Source organism: Pan troglodytes, chromosome 3, assembly GCF_028858775.2.
Source record: "Pan troglodytes isolate AG18354 chromosome 3, NHGRI_mPanTro3-v2.0_pri, whole genome shotgun sequence".
Lineage (NCBI taxonomy): Eukaryota > Metazoa > Chordata > Mammalia > Primates > Hominidae > Pan > Pan troglodytes.
Genome location: NC_072401.2, coordinates 13,944,812 through 13,971,043, shown reverse-complemented (window position 1 = coordinate 13,971,043; position 26,232 = coordinate 13,944,812). Strand labels below are relative to the sequence as shown.

Sequence of the window (26,232 nt, the reverse complement as noted above, 5' to 3'; positions counted from 1 at the left end):
AATTCACAAATTGCAGTTTCTAATATTTAAGATTTACTTCTTACTTTTGTTGGATCATTATAAAGATGAAGTTAGACAATATATGCTAAATTTCCTCATGAGGTGTCTGTTTCATAATGGGTACTCAAAAAAAAGAGGAATTGGAAAAATTCTTTTATTTGCAAAGGCAGCATAAATACTAATCAAATAAAGTCATAATTCACCTTGGTATCCCTCACAGCATGTATCAATCAGGGTTCTCTGGAGAAACAGAACCACTTTGTGTGTGTGTGTGTGTGTGTGTAGTGACAGAGAGCAAGAAAGAGAAGAATTTGAAAGAATTGGTTCATATGATTGTGGGTGCTGGCAAGTCTGAAATTTGTAGGGCAAGTCGCTGGCTGGAAACTCAGGCAGGATTTCTAGACTGTTATAGTTTTAAGGTAGAATTTCTTCTTCTCCAGGAAACTCGTTTTTCAAAGTTAACTATCTCACAGCAGGTAGTATTAATCTATGGCTTTGTGTGTGCAGGGGCTATATCTAGTGTTTTTATTGAATTCAGTTAAATTTCTTCAGGAAAATGATTCTCCTGTATCATACCAAACTTTAATTTATCCATATTTAGTCAGAAAGCTTACTCTTTCTCCCTTTACTCATCTCGCAAAAAAAGATATTTGAAAATATTAGCATCACTGGCTTAACTGGATAGGTTGCCATCGCGAAGGCTTTATAGACAAAATTCATTTGAATATTTATGTACTAATGTGCTTACTTGATATGAAAATGAGACACTTTAATAAAAGGTTCTAATATAGATTTAGTGTTATACTAAACACTGTATATATATTGATAAGCTTTTTAATAATCCTATTAAGTACTATTACTATAATCTCTATTTTATAGGTGAGAAAACTGAAACTCACAAAATTTACATTACTTGTCCAACATCATAAACATGACTACAAATGTAAATCAGATCTATTCAAATCTATGCTACTGCTTTAACCACCACGCTTGAGCTTCTCTTCATGTTCTTATGATACTAATTTATTTTAGTAATAATGACTAAGGCACTGAGAAAGTTTTAAACATTCTGAATCAAAACATTTGTATATTATAATACTGAGCTCCTCATATATTTAAGGAGAAATTGAAACCTTTTGCATATGAGCCCTTCTATAATGAGGATTTAAGTATTAGAACTAAGTTTCTTAACTATGCATACGATTTATTTCTTTTCTGGAATTTTTAAAAGTAGGGCTTCTAAAATAATATTTTATGTGATATTAGTTATATTAGTTCTATATATTAGTAAATATTATTTAGAAAATGGGTTCTTTGGTCAAATAAGTTCAGGGAATTTCCAGAAATGTATTTGACTAAATAACCCTTTTTCAAGTAATGTTGGGTTGTAAAAGGTCAACGGAGATTATTTATTGCAGTATTTCTCACAATATAGTCTGTTCAAGTGCATTGTCACCTTCCAAAAGTAGAGTAGCTATAGCTGTTTTCAAACTAAACAGGAATTCATTGGACTAATGTCCAAAGAACTCACTTTTGGGAAATGCCCTCTCAAAATTAAGATAATACTTTATAGCAGTATCTCACTTGTCTGAATGTCTTAAACTTAAATTTTACAACGTAGATAAACTGAAAACCCAGATGACATAGCTAAGGACCATCATAGATAAAGCAGTTATGCAATGGAGGAGGGCTGTATAAAACAAGGTTTCAGAAGAGATCAAAGTAAAGGATATTAGGAGTTAGAGAACATTTGCAGCGCTGCCATTCCATGGACTCCGGAAATGCCATTTCCCTAGTACCACTGGAATCTTTATGCCGGCTTTTGATGGTGAAGGAAATTCACACCTTCAAAGCTCCCACAATCAAGCTTCAAATAATGTTTTGTGTTTGTACCACAACTCCTATTTTTCAGAACACTTCTACACATATTACCTTATCTAACCATGCCAGCCTTGCTGGTGAGTTGTGATAGGTCTGGTTTTTACAGCTGTGGAGGTGATTTGAGAACTCTTCTGCTCTACAGATTTTTGGTTTTGTCTGGAGCTATGCTTTAGGAATCAATGAAGCACGTCCCCATGCAATGAGGCAGAACTGTGGACAGATGGAAAATTGCAGCTCACAAACCAGTTTGGGGTTCTGTTACAAGCAAGAGTTATTTCTTTTCAAACAAAGGCTTTTAGATGATTATTAAACTAGCAGGTTTTGTATGTATTAGCAGAATATACTAATCATATGACAAAGTTCTCATCTACCTACTGTGAAAAGGACTGTTGTTTATTATTCGTCTTTTGTTATTGTTGAACTATTTTTATCCTTTCTTTCCATTTTTAAATCAAATTTATGTTCACTGTAACAAATTTCATACAATATCAAAATGTTTAAATGGAAAGGGATAGTTCTCTATAATCTCACTACTATTAATAGCTATTCATAATTTGGTTTGTATTAGTCTAGATATTTTATATGCATTTGCTATCAATTATATATGTATATATTTATAATTATATAAGCAAAACATACAGAAGATTGTACACATCAAGTTCATAGCTAAGTGAATTATAAGAAAGAACACACATCCATGTGACCACCATCCAAGTCAAGAAATAGAATGTTATCAGTAATTCGAAAGTACTGGTACCTCACTCATAGGTAGCCAGTACTTTACTTCTAATACCAATGTTTTGTTTGTTCGTTTGTTTGTTTGTTTTTACCTTATGAAAACAGATTCACAGAAGATGTTCTCACTTGTGTCTGGCTTCTTTCACCTAACATATTGTTTTTTTTTTTCATATTGTAATATGTAGCAATTCATTCATTTTCATTGCTGTATAATATTCCACTGTGTGAATATGCAACATCTCAATTGTTGATGGACATTTAGACTGGTTCCAGTCTTGAGGTATTATGCATAATACTGCCATGAACATTCTTGTACATACATTTGGTTGCATTTTGTTTGGGTAGATACTAAGAAATCAAACTGCCCAACTATAGGTTGTGTATATTCAGCTTTACTAGATGATGCCAAACAGGTTTACAAAGTGGTTACAGAAATATATACTCCTATCAGCAGTGCATGGAAAATTTAATGGTTTCACATCTTCTCCAATTCTTGGCAATATCAGCCTTTGTAACTTAACCATTCTGGTGTATGGGTAGTGGTAACTTATAATACTTTGCATTTGCATTTAACTGATTACTAATGAAGTTAAGAACCTTTTAATGTTATGGCCATTTCATGAAGTGCCTATTCAAGCCTCATGTCGAACATTCTATTGGGTTATTTGTGTCAATTTCTTAAAGCTGCAGGTAAACTTTCCAATTCTAGATACAAGTGTCTGCATTATATGTACTGAAAATATTTTCTTCTGCTCTGTGGTTTTCATTTTAATTTGCTTAAATGTATCTTTTGATGAGAAGAATTTTAAAATTTCAATGTAACTCATTTACTTAACTTTTCCTTTAAAGGTTGGTTTCTTCATTTCTTCTTTAAAAAATCTTCACCCACTGCAAGGTCGCAAAAATATTGCCCTATGTAATCTTTTAAGAAGTTTCTCACCTTCAGACTTAGCTTTATGAAATGGCCAGAACTGATTTTTGAATATGGTATCACATACGATTCAAGATTCACTTTTGTTCTAAATGACTATCCAATTGGCCCAAGACAATTTATTGAAAAGAGGGCCCTTATGTTGGGCATGGTGGCTCCCACCTATAATCCCAGCACTTTGGGAGGCTGAGGCAGAGTCAGGAGTTCAAGACCAGCCTGACCAACATGGTAAAATCCCATCCCTACTAAAAATACAAAAATTAGCCGGGCATGGTGGTGCGCACCTGTAATCCTAGCTACTCGGGAGGCTGAGGCGGGACAATTGCTTGAACCCGGGAGAAGAGGCTGTGGTGAGCTGAGATCGTGCCACTGCGCTCCAGCCTGGACGACACAGCGAGACTCCATTTCAAAAAAAAAAGAAAAGAAAAGAAAAGAAAAAAGGGCCCTTTTTCACTGCTCTGAAATGCCAACTTTGTGATGAATCAAGAAAACAATATATCTCTTGGAACTCCAATTATACATTTCATACATGTTTCTTACTGTATATTCTGTATTTTCTATTCCATTGTCTTTGTGTCCGTTAGTCTGAATATTTTATTGACTTACTTCTACCTTATTATTTCTCTCTTTGGCTATGTGTAACCAGGCATAACACTTATTTATTGGGTTAACTTCAGTTGTTATATTTTTAGCTAATTTCCATTTGGTTCTTTTTTATAATTTCAACTTCCCAGACCAAATTCTCAGTCTTGTCATTTAATCCCATAAATATATTAGCTGTTTAAAGTTCATGGTTTATATCTCCATAATTTAGGTCCCTGTGCCGTACTTCTTTTGTTCACAATTTCTTTTGATTTTCAGTCAGAAAGTCTTGTTCTTCAATGCAACATTTTTGATTGAGTGCCAGATATTAATTATGGAAAATTATAGAGATATTTTTATATTATCTTCTTCCAGAAAGAATACGCTTTTACTTCTTGTATGTGATTCACTTAAGAAAATTAGCAACCCGAGATTATCTTAATGAAAAATTGAGATAACCAAAAATTTGGCTTCACTTCCTATGGGGACTGCCTATTTCTGGTTCACTCACTCTTTCTTCTAAGATGTAGCTTTTCAGGGTCCCAACCCAAAGAATGTGGGCTGGTTTACTAAGGCTCCTTCCTCCTTGACATGGCCTGAACTCCCATGTTTACCCCTTCTCCTCCCAGTTTTATGAGGCTGTTAAAAATGCTACTTATCCTATGTCTCAATTCTACTTCCTGAATCAGCAGATACTATCTGGGGACAGTTGCCCCTAAAGCTGTCTCCTGCTCTTTGGGCTTTTTTCTTCAACTAAATCTTAGCCCCATAAATTCTCATGTCATAATTTGGTAACTCTGATAATTTCAAGCAGATTAAAAAATATTATGTCTAGATTTTCTGGGTTTCCTCAGCAAGAAGACTGGCACAAATCTTCTGTCTTTGCTGGAAGTTTACATGATCCTAATAGTGCTTTTGGCCACATGAATATTTAAAATTTTATGTACACACATTATCAGTCTTTAATTTAGTGACTTGACCTTCATGCTATGCTTAGAGGAGTTATTTCCACTTCAGATTATAGAAATCTATGCACTTTTTTTCTAGTTTGCTGTGACTTCATTTAAGAAATATGATTTAACTTCATGTGGAATTCATTTTGAAGAAATGAGAAAATATTGTTTTAAAAATTACCCACGTTTTCCCCACTGATTAGAAATATCGCCTTTACTAACCAGTTAATTTCTTTGTATATTGAGACCTTTCTAATCTTTTCTGTTGAAAAAAACCCATCTATTTCAATGCCTACTCCACACAGTTTTAGTGTTAGTTTAATAATACTTAAAAAAATATCTGGAAGTTCTTATTTCTTTTCAATACTTGAAAACTTAGGGAAGCTTCACTTATTTTTCTTTTAGATGTATAGCAAATAATTTAATAAAGTTATGAGTAAGTTACATGGCATAATAATATAATGAATACTTGTGAAATCACCATCTGCTATGGTTTGACTGTGCCCTCCAAAACTTCTTCAAACTTAATCACCAAGGCTGTATTGAAAGGTGGGGCCCTTAAGAGGTGATTGGATCATGAAGGCTCTGCCTTCGTAAATAGACTTATCCATTCATGGATTAATGTGTTAATGGATTAATGGATTATCATAGGAGAGAACTGGTGGCTTTGTAAGAAGAGGAACAGCCCTGACCTCATACGTGAGCACACAAACACATGAACACACTCAGCCCTTTCTCCATGTGATACTCTGTGCTGCAAGAAGGCTCTTACCAAATTCAGCCCTTTGACCTTGGACTTCCCAGCCTCCATAGCTGTAAGAATTAATTTTTTTCTTTATGTATTATCCAGTTTCAGGTATTCTGTTATAAGCAACAGAAAATGAATTAAGATAACACACAACCTAAAAAAAATTATAACCTGTATCTCTTTTTCTGTTTCTTCTTTTCCATCTTCTTTTACCTTCCTCTTTATGGACAGTTTTATTACTCATACATGTACATGTATAAGTGTATATACATTTACTTTTGTGCTCTTGTTTTAGAGCTTGATAAATATGGTATCATACATTAGGTAATCTTCACCCCCGCTCCGCCCAACTCAATATTGTATTTCTAAGATAAATCCCCGTAGCTGGAGTTTATTCATTTTCCCCTGCTATATAGTATTTCCTTGTACGAATATGCCAAAATCTATCCACTTTGTTGTTGAATGGCCTTTGGATTATTTCTCTAATGAATATGAGCCTATGACAATTTTTGCACGTTTCGCCTGCTGCATTTTTATATGAGATTTCCAGGGTACGTACCTAGGAGTGCAATTGCTGGGTCACCAGGCTATGCACATCTTTTAACTTTACGAAGTAATGACAAATTTCTTTCTTTCTTTGTTTTTTTGGGAGGGAGTCTCACTCTGTTGCCCAGGCTGGAGTGCAGTGGCTCAATCTTGGCTCACTGCAACCTCCGCCTCCCGGGTTCAAGCGATTTTCCGGCCTCAGCCTCCGGAGTAGCTGGGATTACAGGCACCCACCATCGTGCTTGGCTAATTTTTTTGTATTTTTAGTAGAGATGAGGTTTCACCATGTTGGCCAGGCTGGTCTTGAACTCCTGACCTTGAGTAATCCGCCCACCTCGGCCTCCCAAAGTGCTAGGATTACAGGCGTGAGCCATGAGCCACCACGCCTGGCCCAAGACAAATTGTTTTCTAAAGTGATTTCATGTATTCCCTTTGTTTGTTTTTGTTTTTGTTTTTGTTTTGGATGGTGTCTGGCTCTGTCGCCCAGGCTGGAGTGCAGTGACACGATCTCGGCTTTCTGCAACTTCCACTTCCCAGGGTTCAAGTGATTCTCCTGCCTCAGCCTCCCAAGTAGCTGGGATTACAGGTGTGCGCCACCACGCCCAGCTAATTTTTGTATTTTTATTAGAGACAGGGTTTGCCCATGTTGGCCAGGTTGGTCTCGAAATCCTGACTTCAGGGTGATCCACCCACCTCGGCCTCCCAGAGTGGTGGGATTACAGGCGTGAGCCACCGTGCCCAGCTGGTTTCATGTATTCTCTACAAGGAATGTGTCAGAGTTCCCACTGATCCACATTCTCTGCAACAACTGGTATCATGCAGATTGTAAAGGTATGTACTGACTTATTGATGGAGCTAGTACGATCAAAACTATAGGTTTTTGTTTTTGTTTTTGTTTGTTTGCCAGCTTGCATCCTTTTGGTTTCTGCTAAGGTTGGGTACATGAGAGAGTTTGGAAAGTAGGAGGAGGCATAAGGGACTTTCTTTCTTGTTTGTTTGGCATTCTTGTCAATGTAATTCCAAATATGGGATCTCACCTTAGCAGCAGCAGTTGGTTATAGCTGTGGTTTTCTAGTTTCCACATTCTTTCTAACTTCACGAATCAGCATCACTATTGTGTTCACTTGGAGGCACGAGAAGCAGCTGAGCAATATCCTCTTCTCAGAGGTGAGTTCCAGCTCTGTGGGAACCCTCCTCTGATCTTCCAAAGTATGGCCAGTAGCAGCCAATGGAACATCCTCCTCAGAATTCTGTGTCTTGCTCCTTGGATCCTTCCTCTGTACTCCTGAAAAACAGTAGCAGTAAGGCAAAAGTCTGGGTCCTAACTCTCTAGTTTGTCTCTTTCAGCTTCGAAGTTATGATAACCCCTACCACTTTCTTTCATTCCTCTAGTCTAACAGGTAAGAGGTAGTAACTGCCTCCTGCAGTAACTTTGTGCTACACCCCTGTATTTCCTTTTTGTTTTTTCTGTACTTCAACACCATGTAACAAATTCTCCATATTAATTCTCTCTGTTAACATAACTTTATGTTTTTCATTTTTTTGACTGATAAAGATATTGTTTGACTTCTTAGTTTTTGCTAATCTACAGGTATGAAATGGTACCTCATTAAACCCTTTTTGTGCTTTTCTGGTTACATTAAGACGGGTTGAATATTTTTGTATATGTTTATTGACCACACTGTTTCTTCTTCTGTAAAATGTCTTTTCATTTTATTTGCTCATTTTTCTATTTTTTTTTTTCTTACTGGTTTGTAGTTCTTTGGAGGTTCTGGATACCAATTGGTATAAGTTTTATGTGTTGAATGTATCTCCTCCTAGTTTGTGGTTTATACTTTCACTTTATTGTATATTTTGATGAACAGTTTTAAATTTTAATAAAATTTTCTTGATGTTCTTTTATGAAGAACTCTTTGTGTCTTCATTATGAAATTCTTCTCCATCCTAAGATAAGAAAGGCAGTCTCTTCATGGTATTTGAGGTTTCTTTCATATTTAGATTCGTATTCAACTGGAATTTATTTTTTTGTGTGTATAATGAAATGTACACTTCCAATTTCATTTCTTTTCTTATATGTTTCCAACAGTCACCCCTTTCCTCTTTGATACACTACTCGATACGCTCTCTCATATATAAAGTTTCATGTATCTGGCAGCCTATTTCTTGGCTCTCCAATGTTATTGTGGTGAATTTGTTTATCCTTGCACCAATAATATACTGTATCTTAATTATAACTTTATACAAAGTCTTGATATATGGTAAGGAAAGTTCTAGGATCTTCTTCTTCTGGAATATCTTGCCTGTCCTTGGATCTCTACCTTCCATATGTGCCATTTCAAATTCTATGAAAAATCTTATTAGAATTGCATTAACTTTGTAGATCATTTGGTAGAATTGATATATTTTATTGTTTTTCTATCCATGGATATGAGATGTCTCTCCATTTGTCTAGTTTTTATTTAATGTATTTTATTGTTTTTTAAATTTTCCCCCATAAAATACAATATTTGCTTTGAGATTAATTCCAGACATTGCACAATACAGTTGCAATTATAAATAGTCCTAAAAAAATATGTTGCCCATTAATGATCCCTTCATTTCTTGCCCCTCCTCTTGCTTCTCCTGGCTATTGTCATGTGTTTATTCTTACACATGAAGTTCAGCATCATTCTGTCAACCAGAAAAAAAAAAAAGTCAGGAAGGTTTTGATAGAAAGTGGGCTCTCTCTCTCTCTATATATTTATGTGTATATGTACATATATTTATGTGTGTGTATATATATATGTGTGTATATATATATGTGTGTGTATATATATATATTTTTTGAGACGGAGTCTTGCTCTGTCACCCAGGCTGGAGTGCAGTGGCGCGATTGGCTCCACTGCAACCTCTGTCTCCCGAGTTCAAGAGATTCTCCTGCTTCAGTCTCCCAAGTAGCTGGAACTACAGGCATATGCCTCCATGCCCAGCTAATTTTTGTATTTTTAGTAGAGACGGGGTTTCACCATGTTGGCCAGGATGGTCTCAATCTCCTAACCTCGTGATTCGCCCGTCTCAGCCTCCCAAAGTGCTGGGATTACAGGCGTGAGCCACGACACCTGACCGGGCTTAATATATTTTTGTGTACGGAAGTCACGTTTTTATAATGGTGACAACAATATGTGAAAATTGAAGTTTCAAGTAGAGACCATGAGATATAGTAGATGAGCTACTCCTAGATTAAATCATCAAATGCAGATGTCAAAACTTATGTCCAAGAACCAGTTCCATGACTGTTGTTGCATGCCTCACCCATCTCAAGAGTATAAAATGTAGATGGAGGATTTGTTTTTTTTTTTGGTTTGTTTTTTTTTGAGAGAAGAGTGCTAATTGTGGACAGAGATTTCCTTTGGAAGAGCGGTAGGCTGTACTGAGGAGCACTCATCATAGTATTCCCAAATTGGGAACAACCTGTGTGTCCATCAACAGTACAGTGGATAAATTGTAGTGGATTCATACAATGGAATAGTACATGGCAATAGAAAATATACACTTCTGATGCACATAACAACATGGATGACTTTATAGAATACTATTGAGTGAAAATAGCTAGATGCCAAAGAGAACATACTACCTGTAATCTATTTGTATGATGTTTACAAGCTGGTAAAACTAATGTACAGGACTAGAGATCATAATAGTAATCTTTGAGGAGGTAATAACCGAGAGGTGGCATGAGAGAGTCTGCTGGGATTCTGAATTGTTCTATGTCTTGATTCAGATGGTGGTTAAACATACAACATGCACATGTATATCTATGTAGATGTGCATACAACCCATGGGAGAACAGAATTTTAGGAAGAAAGCCTTATTTTTTAAAATTTTGTCCTCAAGGAGTTTAACAAACCAATTAATTCTAGGGATTAGTTCTGTATTTTTCTTAGTTTTTCAGCAGAACTATACAAATACAGAAATACCAAGTGTACAACCTGGAAGCATGGCCAGTATTTAGCCTTACTCAGACATTAGTCCTAGGATCTACATCTTCAAAATTGTGAAATAGTGCAAAAAGATGAAGAAAACTGATGGATGACATTGGATTTGTTAAGAAGATGTCAGAGACTGGTAGTTTCTGAAATTAGTTCCTTCCTTGATTCGTTTACCATTTTCCCACCTTCATTAGTGATGAATAATAATGTTAAGATATTTTTACTCTATTTCATCTGTCACCTATTTTACTACCTTTTTAATGTACCAGAATCTGAAACTGTCTTGATGATTTACTAAATATCTGTGTTCATCCTTATATTAGTTATCTATGGCTATTGTAAAAAATTACCATAAACTTGGTAACTTAAAAGAACATAATGTATTCTCTCACAGATCTTGAGGTCATAAGTTCTAAATCAGTGTCACTGCACTGAAATCAAAGTGTCAGCAGGGCTGGGCTACCTCCAGAAGCCTGAGGATAATTTGTTTTTTGCCTCTTCCAGCTGCTAGTGGCTGCCAGCACTCGTTGGCTACTGGCTGCATCATTCTAGTCTCTGTCTCTGTGGTTATATTGCCTTCTCTCTTATAAGGATACATGTGATTGCATTGAGGGCCCACCAAATAATCCTGGATAATCTTCCCATCTCAAAATCCTTAACTTAATCACACCTGAAAGATGCTTTTCCAAATAAGGTAACATTTACAGTTTCCAAGGATTAGGACCTGATATCTTCATGTGGCTATTATTCAGCCTACATATCCCTCTACCAGAATGTAAATTCCATGGGAACAGAGCTTTTGTATGTTTTTTTTCACGTATGTATTTTCAGTGTTTAGAGGAGTTGTGAACAAGAATGCCTGGTACACAGTAGGCAGTCACTAAATATTTGTAAATTTAGTTAAGTTTTGTTTGTTTGTTTATTTTTGGAGACAGGGTCTCATTGTGTCATCCATGCTGGAGTGCAGTGGCATGATCACTGCTCACTGTAGCCTTGACCTCCCAGGCTCAAGTGATCTTCCTACCTCAGCCTCCCAAGTAGCTGGGACCACAGGCGCCTACCACTATGCTTGGCTGGGTAATTTTTGTTTTTTAAAGTTCTTTTAGAGACAGGATCTCCCTATGTTGCCCAGGCTGGTCATGAACTCCTGGGCTCACGTAACCCTCCTGCCTCGGCCTCCCAAAGTGCTGGGATCACAGGTATAAGCCACCATGTCTAGCAGTCACTAAGTATTAATGAATCACTTTGATCATCTTCCTGTGGAATGGGGAGTTTTCGTTTTATTGAGAAAGACATACCTATTACCATTAGCTGTAATTTATAGTGATAAGCTTTGGCTCATCATCAGAGATAATATTTTAATAACCAGGCCTATCCATCTACAGGCCAGGTTGCTTCATAAAGGAAGAAACTCCTTGAATGTGGACGTATTCAAATAAGGTTTGAATAATTATCTGTTAGAGATGCTATAAAAGATATTTTATACAATGTCTAGAATTCTTATAAACCTTTTGTCTATTAGTTTTAAAATGACTGAAGACCATTCCTCTAATTTTTGACCCTGTTAAGAGCATTGTACATGAGAATCCACAAAGACATATTCTTTTTGTTGGATCAGCTCTATGTTTCTTTAGTATGTCAGAGTATCATACTGGAAGCTCTCAATGCTAACATGGTCCTCCTCACATAGAAAGTTTTTTTTTCTTTTTCTTTATAAAAATGGCTCTAAGTCTTTAAATTCTAACTTTTAACCCAGAAACTTGCCATATGTGTAAAATATGATCACTAAAATAGTGCAACTTTTTGTTTTATATAACACTATCCTATTGATGTACCCATATCCAAATGAATGTTGTCTCTCAATCAAAGGAGTCATCTCAGAAATTGATGAGTGGAAAATGAGAAGCTTTCTTCTAGATTTCCCTTCATATAAAACCACATATGAAAATCAGGCCTATGAGTTCAGCTAAATCTAGTTTTTGGCCAAAGTAGTTATGTCAGTTGGAATTTTTTTGTTTGTAAGTAACACAATTCATCACCAAAGTACCATATTATTATTTCCCATAACAAGAAACCTAGAAGATAGAGTGAACAAAGTGTAGTAGTTCCAAAAATCCTGTTCTTACCCAATAATGACAGCAAAGGAAGGGAGGAGGAGGACTCTCCTGTAACTCTCCTTTTTTCTTTTCCTTTTTTTTAAATGGTGGGGGGAGGGTTCTTTTACAAATGTCTTCCAAAGGACACTGTCTTCTGTCTCATTAGTCCGGTGGATCACATAGCCATCTAAGGAAGACCGGAAAAGAAATTTTCTTGCATTTTAACTGCCCTCATGGACAAGAAGGGGTTAAGTCTGTCCTCACTGGAAGTAGATTCTTCACACTAACAAGTACATATCCTCTTTCTTCTAATTCTTATGAACAAATCTGGTGAATAGAAAATTGGTGGTGGCAATGGTGGTGGGGGATTGGGGAAAGAATTGGGTACTAATACTTAACTGGGTACATATAATTGTGGGCCAGCCCTCTCTGCAGATGAAGAGACTGAGGCTCTACATAAGAAACTTGTATAAGGTAAATTGGCTAGAAAGTAGTGACACTTCCAACACGGACCATCATCTAATTATGATGATGATGAGGGTGATAAATACACTGGTTAATATTGAGTGCTTACTACACACCAGGCATTGTGCTATCTACTTTATGCCGATTATTTCATTTAATTTTCAAACCTACACAAAGGCAGTAGTCTGTTTTACAGATGAACAAACTGAGGCTCGAGGACACATATCTAGTAAACCTGTGATTAAACTCCAGTGTTGCCTCTAGGTCTGGGCATTTCTTTACACTGTTCTGCTTTCCTGTTCTAATGCCCATATGGTCTCCAAGACTACTGCCTCTGGGCTAAGCATTTTGTTAAGATACTTCATCTGCAAAATGGGGATAATTATACTTTATAATTCCTAATAGTAGTAAAGGTAACAATAAATTTTAAGTGATTAACAATGAAACAACCATAGCAGGACAGCATTATTATTTTTGAATTTACCTCACTAAATTGTAAATTTCATTTATGCCGTTTACCTAACGCTCCCGGACTGAGATTATCCAGGGCAGCAGTTCTGAAATTTTTTGGACTCAGGGCCTCTCTATAATGTTAAAGAATTACTGTGACCTCCAAAGAGCTTATGTTTATGTGGGTTACACCTATCACTACTGCATTGAAATGAAAACTGAGAAATGTTTAAAAACAACAAACGCAAGCTCCCTTAGCTGCCAGTGATGACGTCGTACACAAAGCGTATCCTCCAGGAAACGGTATACTAGTGAGAGAAGGAACGTGAGAAAGACAGACAAGGTGTCCGTATTATTATGAAAATTGTTCTGAGGTCATCGGGATTTCCAGAGGTCCCTAGACCACACTTTATGAGAACTGCTGCCTTAGGGTAAAGATGGGGTGCCAGGAGGTTTGCGCTCAGTAGCGTCTGATGAACGAACCATGGGAGCCTGGGGTTGTTCAGATGAGGAAACTAAGAGTTAGGCCGAAATAAGCAGCGCCAGAGCTCCACTGTATTCACGGCCGCTACTGAGGCTTCCCAGCAGCCTCGGCCCTTAGCAGCTGTCCCCTCATCCGCCCCGAGGTACCCTCTTCCCTGGTCCGGTTTTTCAGGGGCCCTCTCTGGCGCTCTCCGCCAGGCTACGGGCGTCCCGGGTGCCCGGAGACAGGCCCCGCCCCGCCGCCGGTCCTCGAACTCCTGGCTGCCAGGCAACCCTGGCGCGTAGCCCGGGCGTCACTGCTCCACCCCGTCAGGCTGAACCATTCCCTTCAGAGACTTTCTCAAGAGGGAAGGAGAAAAGGGAATTTGACGGAAAGCCTGAAAGCTGCTCTGCTCCCGTTTTCTCTCCTTAATTTGAACGAACACTTCTTTTCTTCTTCTAGCCAACTGTCTCCTGAAGGGCAACGCAGCGCCTCGCCTCTCCCGCCGGAATGTCCCCCACACCAGTCCAGGGCCGCGAGTGGTTCGGCTTGTCAGGCGGGGCCGCCGGTCGGCGCGGGTTGGCTCTGAGGCGGGGGCGCGCGCCCGACGTGCGCGTAGGGGGCGGGGCCGCGCGCAGAGGGCGGGGAGGTGGGCAAGATGGCGCCTGCCGAGTGATTCTTGGATCCCTCCGGCCGGCGCGGAGATACCGGGGCGGGGGTCCTGCCGCAACTACCTCCCTTCCTCCTCTCCCCCGCCCCCGGAGCCTTCCTCCTTCCCTTCCCCCCTCCACCTCGAGGGGCGGGCCTGGTTCCCGGGACACCATGTCGGACTCTGAGGAGGAGAGCCAGGACCGGCAACTGAAAATCGTCGTGCTGGGGGACGGCGCCTCCGGGAAGGTCAGTCCTCGAGCAGGCCCGCCGTCCCAGGCCTGCAGGAACCCCGGCGGTCCCCGGCCTCCTCCCCGCCGCCCGGCGTCGCCTCGTTACCCCGAGCCCTCGGGCTTCTAGGCCCGGGCCCTTCTGGTTGTGTGGCCTGAGGCCGGACACGAAGTGGGCGCTTGGTGAAGGCCGACGAGAGCTGTCCAGCTCCCCCTTAAAAAAGAGTCACTTCCTAACTCCCCGCCTGGATTGCCAGCCTTTCAGCTTCCCGCCTCTCAGGACTGGCAGGGATTTGCCAAGGCATCTTAGCTCCTCTTACTTGTAGTCTGGGTCACACTTACTTCTCCCCTCCCACCCCCTTTACCGTTTCTGATGCTTCTACTGCACCGTGAGCTCCCAGGAGCGTAGCTCTGGAATCAGTATTCCCCGGGTGAGAATTGGGGCTCTGCCACTTAGTCGTCGGGTCATTGGAGGGCAAATTGCTAATCAGTTTAAGCTTCATCTGTAAGATGGGTATTGAAAAGGGCCGCCGCAAAGGGAGAAATGTGAAAATACATATTAAATGTGAAAATACACATAAAACCTTTAGAGCACAGTGTCCACTCAGTACACTCTAGTTGCTATTTTAATATCATACCTGTTCATCACCTCTGTTTCCAGCTCAGCACTCGATACAAGCAGTCAGTCAACAAGTGTTTATGGAGCTGCTGTTACGGGCAGGATGCTGAGGGTAGAGCTGCTTGCGTGACAGAAGGGATCCCCTGGTCGAATGAATGAATGCGGGCGTGAGAATATCAGGCAGCGTCAGTCTTATTATCTCCTAGGCAGGGGCTCCTACCCCAAGGTTGGGGAACTCCTGAAATGGAGTAAACACTGCCCGGTACGTCCTCTGGGGAGGGGGTCCATAAGATCTCAGAGGGGTCTATGATCCCTCCACCAGCAAATAGTGAAGAGCCTCTACCCGGATGCCTTCTTACCCATGCTTCTGTCAAAGGCGCCAACAATTTCTGGGAATATTGCTAAAGTTTATCACCCCTGTACTCCCCTTCCTTATCCCAACCATAGTCTAAAGAAACCCAGGCTTTTATTTCCTGTTTAAGGCTTCACATTTCCCTGTTGCTGGTTGCATTTCGGACCCTGGTTTCTCTGGTGACGACTTCTCTTTGCATCCTCCCTGACAGTTGGCACTGCCCAGATACCTGCTTCTGCCTTTGGTTCTGACATTTGAGTTTCGAGGTCACCTGGGAAAGATGTAAAATTTTATATGCAAAATTTGGAGTATTTTGTTGTTTCTTTCTTGTCTTCTTGGATCCTTTGTTACAGATTTTTAAAGCTGCGGAAAACAATATGCTATGATTACCTTTAAACGTTGGGGGAAGAAAGGAACTTATAATATTCTTTATAAAGTATATTAATTTTTGTATACTTAGTAAACTTTTCGAATGAATGAATTGCTATAAATAAATCATTGTTTCTAACACCTTTATTCAATAAAAAGTTTGTTAGATTTTTATAGTTTTCTCATCATTTAGATTTTCTTTTGAAGGCCGTCTAAGGTTTTGGCTCTTAAATTTTACTGTATTCAATTCATAACTGATCTTATTTCCCATTTAAAATGATAATGACAACTCATAACAATACATTTGTAAAAAGACACAAAAATTGCTGGTTATCCTATATGCTATCATAATTCTTTAAACTGTTGTTCATTTTTCTAACAGTATTTATTGTACATATATTACTTAGTGAAATTTGTTCGTAATTTTGCGTCTGAGTTTTTTATTTAGCCTATCATACATGTTTCCCCTTTGTTGCTAATTTAGTGTGAATAATTATGGTTTTTTATCTCTGTTTAAAATTTTTTCTTGTATAGGACAGGATAATTTTTTCACTTCCATGTTTTTGAATTAATATTATCATTCTGCTTCAAAGGATAACAGTTAATATTTTTTATGGTGCTCTGACTTAATCTTCATCATCTTGACTAAATAACTTATTTTAAAACTGTAACAGCTTTTTCTAACAGGAACTTCCAGACACAAACATCTGACACCTAACCTTCTTTCATTATTCTTAAATCAAGAATTTTTTTCTCCATACCCTATTCAGTTCTCAAATACTTGGCAGCCACCAACATTCCCATTCTTTTTCCTTTATTGTTCTTTTCTTTGTGAACTCAGCCTCTCTTTCATTCTTACTTGTATCCTGATTTAACTCTTGGCTCTTTTTTCCTAGCATTTGTTTTTCCTGCTCAATCTAACTCTGAGCATTTTTCAACACACTGACAGATGCAATAGAGTATTGAGATGATGACTAACAGTTTCTCCAAGAGAAATTTAGCTCCTCCCTCCAGTATCACGTGTTTCTATTTCTTTCCTTTTCTGATTCATATTTTTTCTTTTATTACATAATCTCTTAAGAGCTTTTTGAGGCAAAATATTCTTTTTTTTTCTGTCTTTTCAGTGTTTGTAAATGTAGCATGGTTAAAAAATGTTAGTAGAAATTTACCAAATCAAAAATGTTAGTAGAAATTTTCCAAATCAAAAAATATAAAGATTCAGATAAAAATATTTCTGATATGGGAGCTAGTTGTTCACTTAATACCTGTAATTAAGAAGGGTATTTATACAGTGACTTGAGAAATTATTGAATGTGAAAGATAGCATGCAGTCTAGATAAGTGAAGAGAAAGTGACCTCCACTGATTCAGTTGATTCTCTGTTCAATTTTTATCTCAAGACATCGGGAGATGATATAGTAAGAACTTACTTTAATACTCTCTATGTTCCCAGTAACCTGTATTTTTGACAGTTTATACTCGATTCCAGTTGAAAATCCTAGCTTTATGTTTGCCTCAAAAGTGTGAAAGCAGGGCTTTCAAAATCTAGAAGTCACTTTTTCAGGAAAAGAAACTTTCTTAGAATTTTTCTGAATATTCCTTAACATGAAAATATTGAACTCTGAGATCCTTTAAAGTGAAAAATTATCTCAAATGACATTACGTGAATGTTACACATGCCTTCAGTTTCTCTTTGACCTTTAAGTATTTCAACCATCAGTCTATTAAATATTTTGAAATATCTGTAATAGTGTAAGTAGTGATAGTTATTTTTTTCTAGAATTCTGAACCTCTTCAAAGATGATTTTGTGGTCTAAGTTAGATAAGATCAGTAGAATAATATAGTGTAGATGAGAAACAATAGTCTGTAAAAAGAAATACCTATCTTTTCAATTCTGATCTCTCAGTTTTGATATTGTTACATGTATCAAAAATATAACAAATGTGTTTGTTTCTAGATGTCTAGCAGAATACCCTTTATATGGTAGTGCTCAACAAATACTTGGCCAATTATCTTCGAAATTTATTACAAATGCTGGGTATTTAAACACAAAAATATTTGGAGTTATGGTGTCCAAATTGCCATTTGTGTGAAAAATATGGTTCTGTGTAAAAGGAATTTTGGATGATCTTGCTAAAAGGAATTGAAGTTTGGCCAAATTTTCTTTTGCACTATTGTACTACTTATGTCATAAGGAACTGTAATAAGCTATCTTGGAAATTTATCTTAGTTTTCATTATTTTAAGAGTTGACATGTAATTTTAACTTTTAAAATAAAAAACGGCTATTTTCTCTTAACGTAGGGAGTCTGTCTTGAAGAGCATAAAAGCTTAGTGAAGTTGCCTTTCTCTTTTTTGGAGGAAGTTTATAAATAAAAATAGTGCATTTAAAATGTTTAAGAATTTGTTCAGTTATTGTTATTCAGTTGTTACTAGAATAATTATTCTTTTGCTTTGATAAGAAATGGTACTTTAAAAAGAAAACTCCAGAGTTTTTGACTAAAACTTTCAGTTTCTATTAAAAAACAAATGTATATCTGTTCTGGTTATGATAGCTTGTGACTTCTTGGCATTATGGTTCTTGGATGGAAAATATTCATTTTGTCTGCTTTATATTAATCTTAAAAATACGTTTATTTAAGAGGTACATATTGTCACAGTCTTTCTTTAGGGTCATTTTCATTTAGCATCTTTAAAAATAAAGAAAAATTACATACGGTGCTTTTCTTGTGGGAAAAAGAAAAATTCTGTAAGCAGATTTCTCCCTCCTTAATGAATGCTTCTTATTATTAGCTTAGTGCTCAGCTACCCTCAGAATATTTAACCTCAGAAGCTGATCTAAGATTAGATCTTTAAATATGTTTTAAAATAATTCAGATCTTTATTTATTTTTTAGTTTTTTTTTCTGTTGATAACTCTCAAATTCTAATTTTCAGCAAGGAAAAGGATCTTGACAAGCAGGAGATTTAAAGAGATCTAACTCATTAGTTCGTTGTCCCTACTGATAGCTGCTGGCAAGTGAAATTTACCTGGTGGTGTTAAGTCTTTCCCCTCCTTGTAACTGATTAGAACTGCTTAAATTTGCTTGTTGGATTAATTGCAGTATACATGTTAAGATTGCTTAAGATTTATAGTGGTCTTATGATTACATTTCTTTAATGAATTAATTTTGACATTCTGTGCATCAATTTTTTAGACCTCCTTAACTACGTGTTTTGCTCAAGAAACTTTTGGGAAACAGTACAAACAAACTATAGGACTGGATTTCTTTTTGAGAAGGATAACATTGCCAGGTAAGAGACTAAAAAGTCTTAACGTAGAAGATTATAAAAAAATCTTAACAATAAGTGGCATAAGAAAGAAATGTGTAAAATTTTGGGGCTGCTTCTACATGAAGATGTATATAATCAGTAAATTTATCTTAGGGATGTTAACTTTCATCACAATCTATCATGAAGGCATATTGTCCATGGGTATAAGAAAAAGTTTATATACTCTCCCACTCCTTCCCTGTTTTTGGCTACTATACACTTTTTGAGGATAAACAATGGTTGCTTATAAAATTGTGAAAAGCTTTTAAAAAATTAAGTGCTATACATTTGTCAACAGATATTGTTATTAACAAAATGTGAAAAGATTGGGAAGGATTATTTTTTAAAATATTATTTTGATTTGCCTCTGTTTTAGTTTTTTGTTTAAAGTTGGAACAGAAGTATAATGTAGCTATGGAACTTCTGTGCTCTAATATGTGAATGCTGTTTTATGCAAGGCAGCATGAAATTGCTGGCATTTAATAGACCACTAAAATTTAGGGTCCCTAGGCACTCATAAAAATACAGTTTGAGCATTCAAGATGTTTCACTTCACCATGCAAAGAAACTATTTAGATGCCAGTTGCAGCACATTTTGTGGGAAATACGGGGAAATAATAACAAAGAAAGAGTGGTTTATGTTTTAAGTTAGTTTCTGAACAACTGGGGCTTTAAAATGCTGTCCTTTCAATTTCAATGGTTAAATTATATGTTTAAAGTATTTTATTAAAAGCAGTTTATCTTGATTGACTTTATAAACCATCCATCCCTCTCCTCTGTGAGGAAGCACATTTGGAGAAAACGGTTGCAAGTGTAATGTCAGATTCATGTACTGAAATGTGAGTGATACAGTGGGAAGGGGTTTAATACATTCCAATTATTATTGAAATATGTTAACCTCTCAGACACCCCATCTATCAGACAACTCCCCATGAAAGTTTTAGAGTAGGTAATGAAAACTCTTGGTAATGGAGGTATTCTTCTTATCTCCTTAGTAATATACTCTGCTATATTTTGTGGTAGTTTGTATTTGGCTACCAGTGAAAAATAGATTAGGAGATATCCCATGAGAAAAAAAAGAATTCCAATTTTTCCATTACTGGGTTATTGTTCAGCAAGAGGTTTAAGGAGAAACATATGCATACTGTGTTTCATTTGTATTTTCTTTTATTGTATCCCAAACTGAAAATGTCATTTTAATTTTATTATTCTCACTCTTACGGATAATCTATGCTGCATTCAGAATACTTAACAGCAGTCACTAGCTGAATACATACGCAGATCACATAATATAGATGCTGGAAGCTTATTTTTGCAGGAGTTTTTTTCACAGATGCCAGTTGTACACAGAGAATCTCAATATGGCATTTCATTATTAGCTATTTTGTTTTGATGCTTAATTTGAAAAGCCACCAACTTTTTGTCTCATTACTTTTAATATTTCTCATTTTTTAGTTGAAAAGCTTAAATAAACAAGTACCTACTCAATTATTAAAAACAAAGACTGGTTTTTAGACATTTTATACCGGTGATATGATGATTTCTGACCTGTGGCCCAGCACTACCAGTTTAAAAATTTTGATTACTTTGTAAAAAATATTTGATATTCTTGAAATCGAGATTTATAGTATAATATTTTAGACTTAGTAATTAGGTTAAAAAATGACATTAGGGCATGTATACTAATGAATGTATATTTTAATTTTCCTAATTAAGTTTTTATTTTGATGGCAAAGTTCCAGAAAAAAACTTCCATTTTTTTTTTAAGGCAGTTGGTTTTATGCTACTTAACAGACTCAAACTTATGGTAGAAATTTCAATAAGAAAAAATATTTTAATGTATTTTGTTTTTATATAATTAATAGGTATATTAAGAAATGAGGTGAATAAATTACAAGGTTTATAATTATCCTTTATATACTTTAATGTACATTCATTATAAGCATCACACGTAGGATGATTAATGTATCATTAGCTGAATAAAACATTACAGGTAGCTTTATTGAATTTATAGCATAGTCGGTGAATCTAATATTTGTTACTAGTCTGCTAAGTCCTCTGACCAGTTAGATTGTTAGGGTTGTAAACCTCCTGTCCATCTATTTACATTCTCTTCATGCAAGTTTTCAAGATCATTACTTTGCAAATACTCATCCATTTTAGTATATTTCATGATCCGGTATGCTGTATAGTCTGGATGCAACCACTGTGCAGATTTTACTGCTTAAAATAGTGTATCTGTTAGTCAGAGATTCTGCTGATAGAGCTTCTTAAGAGCCTTAGTCAAAATACTTTCAGGAAGCTTGTGGGTACAGTCCAGTAAACAGCGTTCTACTGTGAAAAAGATTTCTAAGTCTTTAGTACAAGAAGTGGGCAGACTTGTGTTTTTAGTTCCATCTTGACTATGCAGCACTTTAAGTAAGGTTAACCAAGGCACCAAGTGTACTTTTACAAGGTCACTGTTGAACCCTCTTGGTGGCTTTAATTCATACCAAAAGCAACTTACCTGTGTTATGTCACCTCATTTATTTTATTTTTTCTCCTAGTTACATGTCATTTCTTACAGAGGAACAGGAATTTTGCAGCATTTTGTGTTTGGGATTAGATTTCTGACAATTTCCTTAACGTTCTTTATTGGTTAGAAATTTGTATTAGATATATTCTTGATTTAAACAAAATTATAATATTATTTGAATATTCTTATATAGCTTTATAGGTATGTCATCTTGAAAATATACTAGGAGAATTCATATGTTTATGCCTGCAAAAATGAAAATGAATATTGATTTGAATCATATCCTCATGGGATTTTGCTCCTCAAATAAGGAATCCACATTTTATTTTTAGTTTTATGTGTTAATAATCCTAAAATTAAAATGTGGAGTTAAAAATATATTTCTAGATATAAGAAGTAATATTAAAATATCATTTATTGAAACTAAAGATAGTCATTTTTTGTTAGCATTCTATATTAGTGGACTATCAGTAATTCATAGCTATTTTTATTTCTGAGTCACTGGAATTTGTATGTTAAAAAAAACAGGCAAACACTGATAACAGGGTTTATTTAGAAAGGCATGCATTTAAAAAGTATCCTCAACACATGACTATGAACCTCTTAGATGGGAGACAGTTGGATAGATAGATGATTTAGGGTCTTGATATGATTGTAGTCAGAACTTGAAAACATGTAATGAAGATCATGTTCCTAAAATTACAGTCAAAGTGTTCACAACACCTAATTCAGATAGGATCTGAATATCAGAACTTAAAGAAAAAAGCTTTGTATTTCTTGATGTGAGGTTAAGCAATAAGGACCATTGACTCTGAGAAAAATGGGATTAAACACCTTTTAGCACTTACTAAGTATTGCCTAAAATCTTACTCTGTAAAAGTTAGTATTGTTAAGCACTGTCTTTTGAAGTAATCAAATAACGCTAAAGAGTTGTGCAAGTAAAATGAATAGACTACTGCCTGCTTAGGGGTTTCTGAAACTAGTTTATATACTTCTTAGTGATGGCTAGCCCTTTCTCATCTGCTTCATTTGAGACAGCATTATAGAAGAATTCAGCCTTGAATCTCAAAAAATTTAGATTTTTGAGAAATTCGATTTGTACAAGTTTTTGGACAAATCTTAGTCTGTGACATTTTGGTTTTCATATTCATAGGGCTTTAAGAACATTTTGGTCATTAGTCTAAGTGTTGAAAGTGTGTGTCTGTGGTAATAATGATGGTGATAAAACATTAGCGCTCATTAATGCTAATGGAAGTTCCTCATGGAAATCCTCTGCACGGTGGCAGATGGAACAAGCTATGTTTAAATAATGGAAAGATTGTAATACAAACCCACCAAAATTTAGAAAACTGTGCTGGTTAATCAAATGTCTTTTTCTTTTCAGTTGCATAGTTAGATGGTATGACTAACTTTCTCTGATTTTAGTATTTTATGTTGGCTTATAAATTTATATCTTTATAATCCTTTTTTGAAGTGAGATCATTTTTCAGTTTCTAATCTTTTATTTTCTTTTGATTTGCAAATCATTCAAAAAGTGCTAATTGAAACTGGAGAAAACTGCATAATTATATGAGGGGAATAGTTTAAAATGTTCAACTAAAAAGCATAGTTTGGCTTTTGTAAGCGTACTCATCAGTTGCATTGAGAAGGGAGAATAGCTTATCTCATAAATTTTTGTATCAACCAAATATTTTATAAAATGCACAAAAGGATTTTTAAAGATTGCCTCTTAGAATGCTTTTACAATGCTTGTATGGGGAAGATGATTAGTTACAGTATTTTGTGAAGGCTTGGAAGTATACATAGTTTGTTTAAATGGAAATACTTTGAACAGGTTTGAAAGCATTGTAATATTTAGTGATATACATGGTATGTATCCTACGTTTGTTCTGAATAGGGCTATCAAATGCGTTTCTATTTTGTGGGTTAAATTTGAAAACGTAATTTTTTTTGACTATGTTTGCCATATCCTATAGTAGCTGACAATCACATTATAAAAAGATTCATTAATTTGAGCTGAAATTATGGGTGCATTTTTGTAGTTTGCTATTATTCCATGAGTTTTAGAAGCCATAGAGTTTAGAACCTACGACAGAATTCATATGTATGATTGGATGGTTGAGTATATAAAGCTTCAGTTTTTATTTTTAAAGTATATTTCTTGCTCCATGGACATGTGCTTCATTCTGTTCTCTAAGAAAAACATTTTTCTAAGGCTTAAGTTTACAAATTAAAGCTTACTTTATTTTCTTTTGTTTTGAAGGTGATTGTAAATATGGTTCCATGGAAATGGAGTAAAAAGATAAAACTAGATTCTCCACTATAATTTCTTTTGACGTTGTTTTCACAATTCCAAATATCATGTGAGCCTGCACATAAAGGCAAATTGGGCTCAGAGTTTCTTATTGTGACTTAATATTCTGTGATACTGTGTCAGTTGTTGTATTGTTACTTAATTTTTTTGGTATTCTTATTTTTATATTCATTTTTCATATTCTAGGAAACTTGAATGTTACCCTTCAAATTTGGGATATAGGAGGGCAGACAATAGGAGGCAAAATGTTGGATAAATATATCTATGGAGCACAGGTATGATATGAATTCTGATTATTCCGGTATTGAAAGTATACCACTTACAAGCACACATGCAAATCTACTCCCAAATGCACACACACACATACATTCTTTCTAACTTTTTATCTGATATGTAGAGAGAATAATTTTATATTTGTGCTAGTTCTTTGGTTTCATGCTCTCCTAATTATGTTTGGAGTGATTTGGGTGAGGGAACAGGAAAACTCTGAACAGCTTTCGTATGTTATTTATATTACTAGGTGTTATTGTTAGCAGTTCAATAAATGCAGTGATAAATGATATTTTGATATGTATTAGCTGGTTTTGTTATAGTGACTGCTTTCAAATAAACTGAATGAAAAACACAGGGATGAAAATTTAACTTCATTTTAAGTTACAAGGACTGAAAGTATATCTATATGTCTATGTTTTTGTGCAATGAATATTGATAGCTTTTCAGATTTAATAGACATGTCTGTATTTTCTATCAGATAACTAAATATGACAGTGTATATGTGAAACACATACAATAATTTACTATGATAATGCTGTATTTTCAGAAGAAAATCCATGTAGAGCAAGAAAAATGAAAGTGAAAAATGACCTGAATAATTACATAAATTTCGCAACATGAGCTTATATTCTCCATGAGCTTATACTGATATAATTTATAAGATTTTAAATAAAGTTATTGTACAAATAGAAAATATGCAGGGTAGTAATATACTTTAAAAGTTAATCATTTCTCTCTGAGCATGTTCAGTGAAGAATTGTCTTTTTAATATTTGGCAGATTGCTTTTGATTAAATGACAGACTTTAGAAATGCAGTAATACCATTGAAAGTAATCATCTGATGAAGTGGAGAATATGGTATATAGCCGAATATTAAGTAGATTGTGCTTACTGAGCTCTGTATGTAATACTTGATGTGCTATTTCTTTATTTTTGCTTTTTTTCTCTACTTTTAATTAGTGTGTATCTTCTACATCATCTGGAGACTTAGGGGTAATAGTAAAAATTTCTAGTTCTTTATTGGAGTTTGGTATTTTAAGTGAGACAAATACAACTTGGTTATGTGGAAACATGTTGCTCATAATAAATGATTCTATAGGATGGAAATATAGTATATTAAGCACTCTGCTGTACAAAGTTTGGTTCATGTCAAATACCGTTGCCTTGATTTTGGATGAAAAATAGATTCTGATTTTTTTTGTAAAATATTCAGAGAAGGACAGTATGGCTATAGAGGCTAATATGGTTCTGAATCACATATAAAGGCCCCAGAGTTTTGATTTTTTGCATTGCTGATGCAGAGATTTGGCTCTTAAAGCTCTTATCTTTTATACATTGTTCTTTGTCTCCTGCAAAATTTTTCTGTTCACATTTATAGCATTTTCTTCTGTGGTTAAGTGACTTGATATTTTATGCATGTTCATTTTTCTCTTAAAAAGTACATCTCAGAATTTTGTGTATGGCTTTTTTGTTTTATTTATTTATTTATTTATTTATTCATTATTCATTTAATCAGTTTTAAACTGATTAAAGTGGATACTAAGCTAGAGACAACTTGCTGGACAGAGATTTGTGGGAAGCCACAGTTCTTGTTTCATTCATGTGGTTGATAACATGGGAAAATAACACTCTTCTTTTTGTTCCATAAAATCTGTCTTCAAGGCTACATATATGATTTTAAGAAAATGAAGATTAGATCTAACTTCTAATGAAATTTGACTCTTGGTGTCAAATAGAATAGTCTTTTATGATTTATAGGTGTAACCAGAGTTAGTGGAGAA

General features: G+C 35.7%; 1 protein-coding gene and 1 long non-coding RNA gene across 8 annotated transcripts in view; one reads left to right on the top strand and one right to left on the bottom strand.

The window, feature by feature from the left end:
* LOC104005987 (uncharacterized) overlaps positions 1-14,111 on the bottom strand; it is a 42,812-nt gene extending 28,701 nt beyond the window's left edge. Inside the window, exons 1-4 of one of the 4 annotated variants that reach the window (XR_010156471.1) lie at positions 13,989-14,111; positions 12,474-12,630; positions 7,417-7,664; positions 1,933-2,091 (exon numbers count right to left, since the gene is read on the bottom strand). This is a non-coding gene — a long non-coding RNA (uncharacterized LOC104005987). Of the gene's footprint in view, positions 1-1,932; positions 2,092-7,416; positions 7,665-12,473; positions 12,631-13,392 lie in introns of all 4 variants that reach the window. The other 3 variants (XR_010156470.1, XR_010156472.1, XR_010156473.1) reach the window with 3 other exon arrangements.
* Positions 14,112-14,144: 33 nt separating this feature from the next.
* Positions 14,145-26,232, top strand: part of RAB28 (RAB28, member RAS oncogene family) — a 117,954-nt gene continuing 105,866 nt past the window's right edge. The window contains exons 1-3 of one of the 4 annotated variants that reach the window (XM_063809403.1): positions 14,145-14,718; positions 19,235-19,331; positions 24,365-24,453. In XM_063809403.1, the coding sequence (XP_063665473.1) occupies positions 14,332-14,718; positions 19,235-19,331; positions 24,365-24,453 (573 nt within the window). In that variant the 5' untranslated portion in view covers positions 14,145-14,331. The remainder of the gene's footprint in view (positions 14,719-19,234; positions 19,332-24,364; positions 24,454-26,232) is intronic. The other 3 variants (XM_016951340.4, XR_010156469.1, XM_016951343.4) reach the window with 3 other exon arrangements.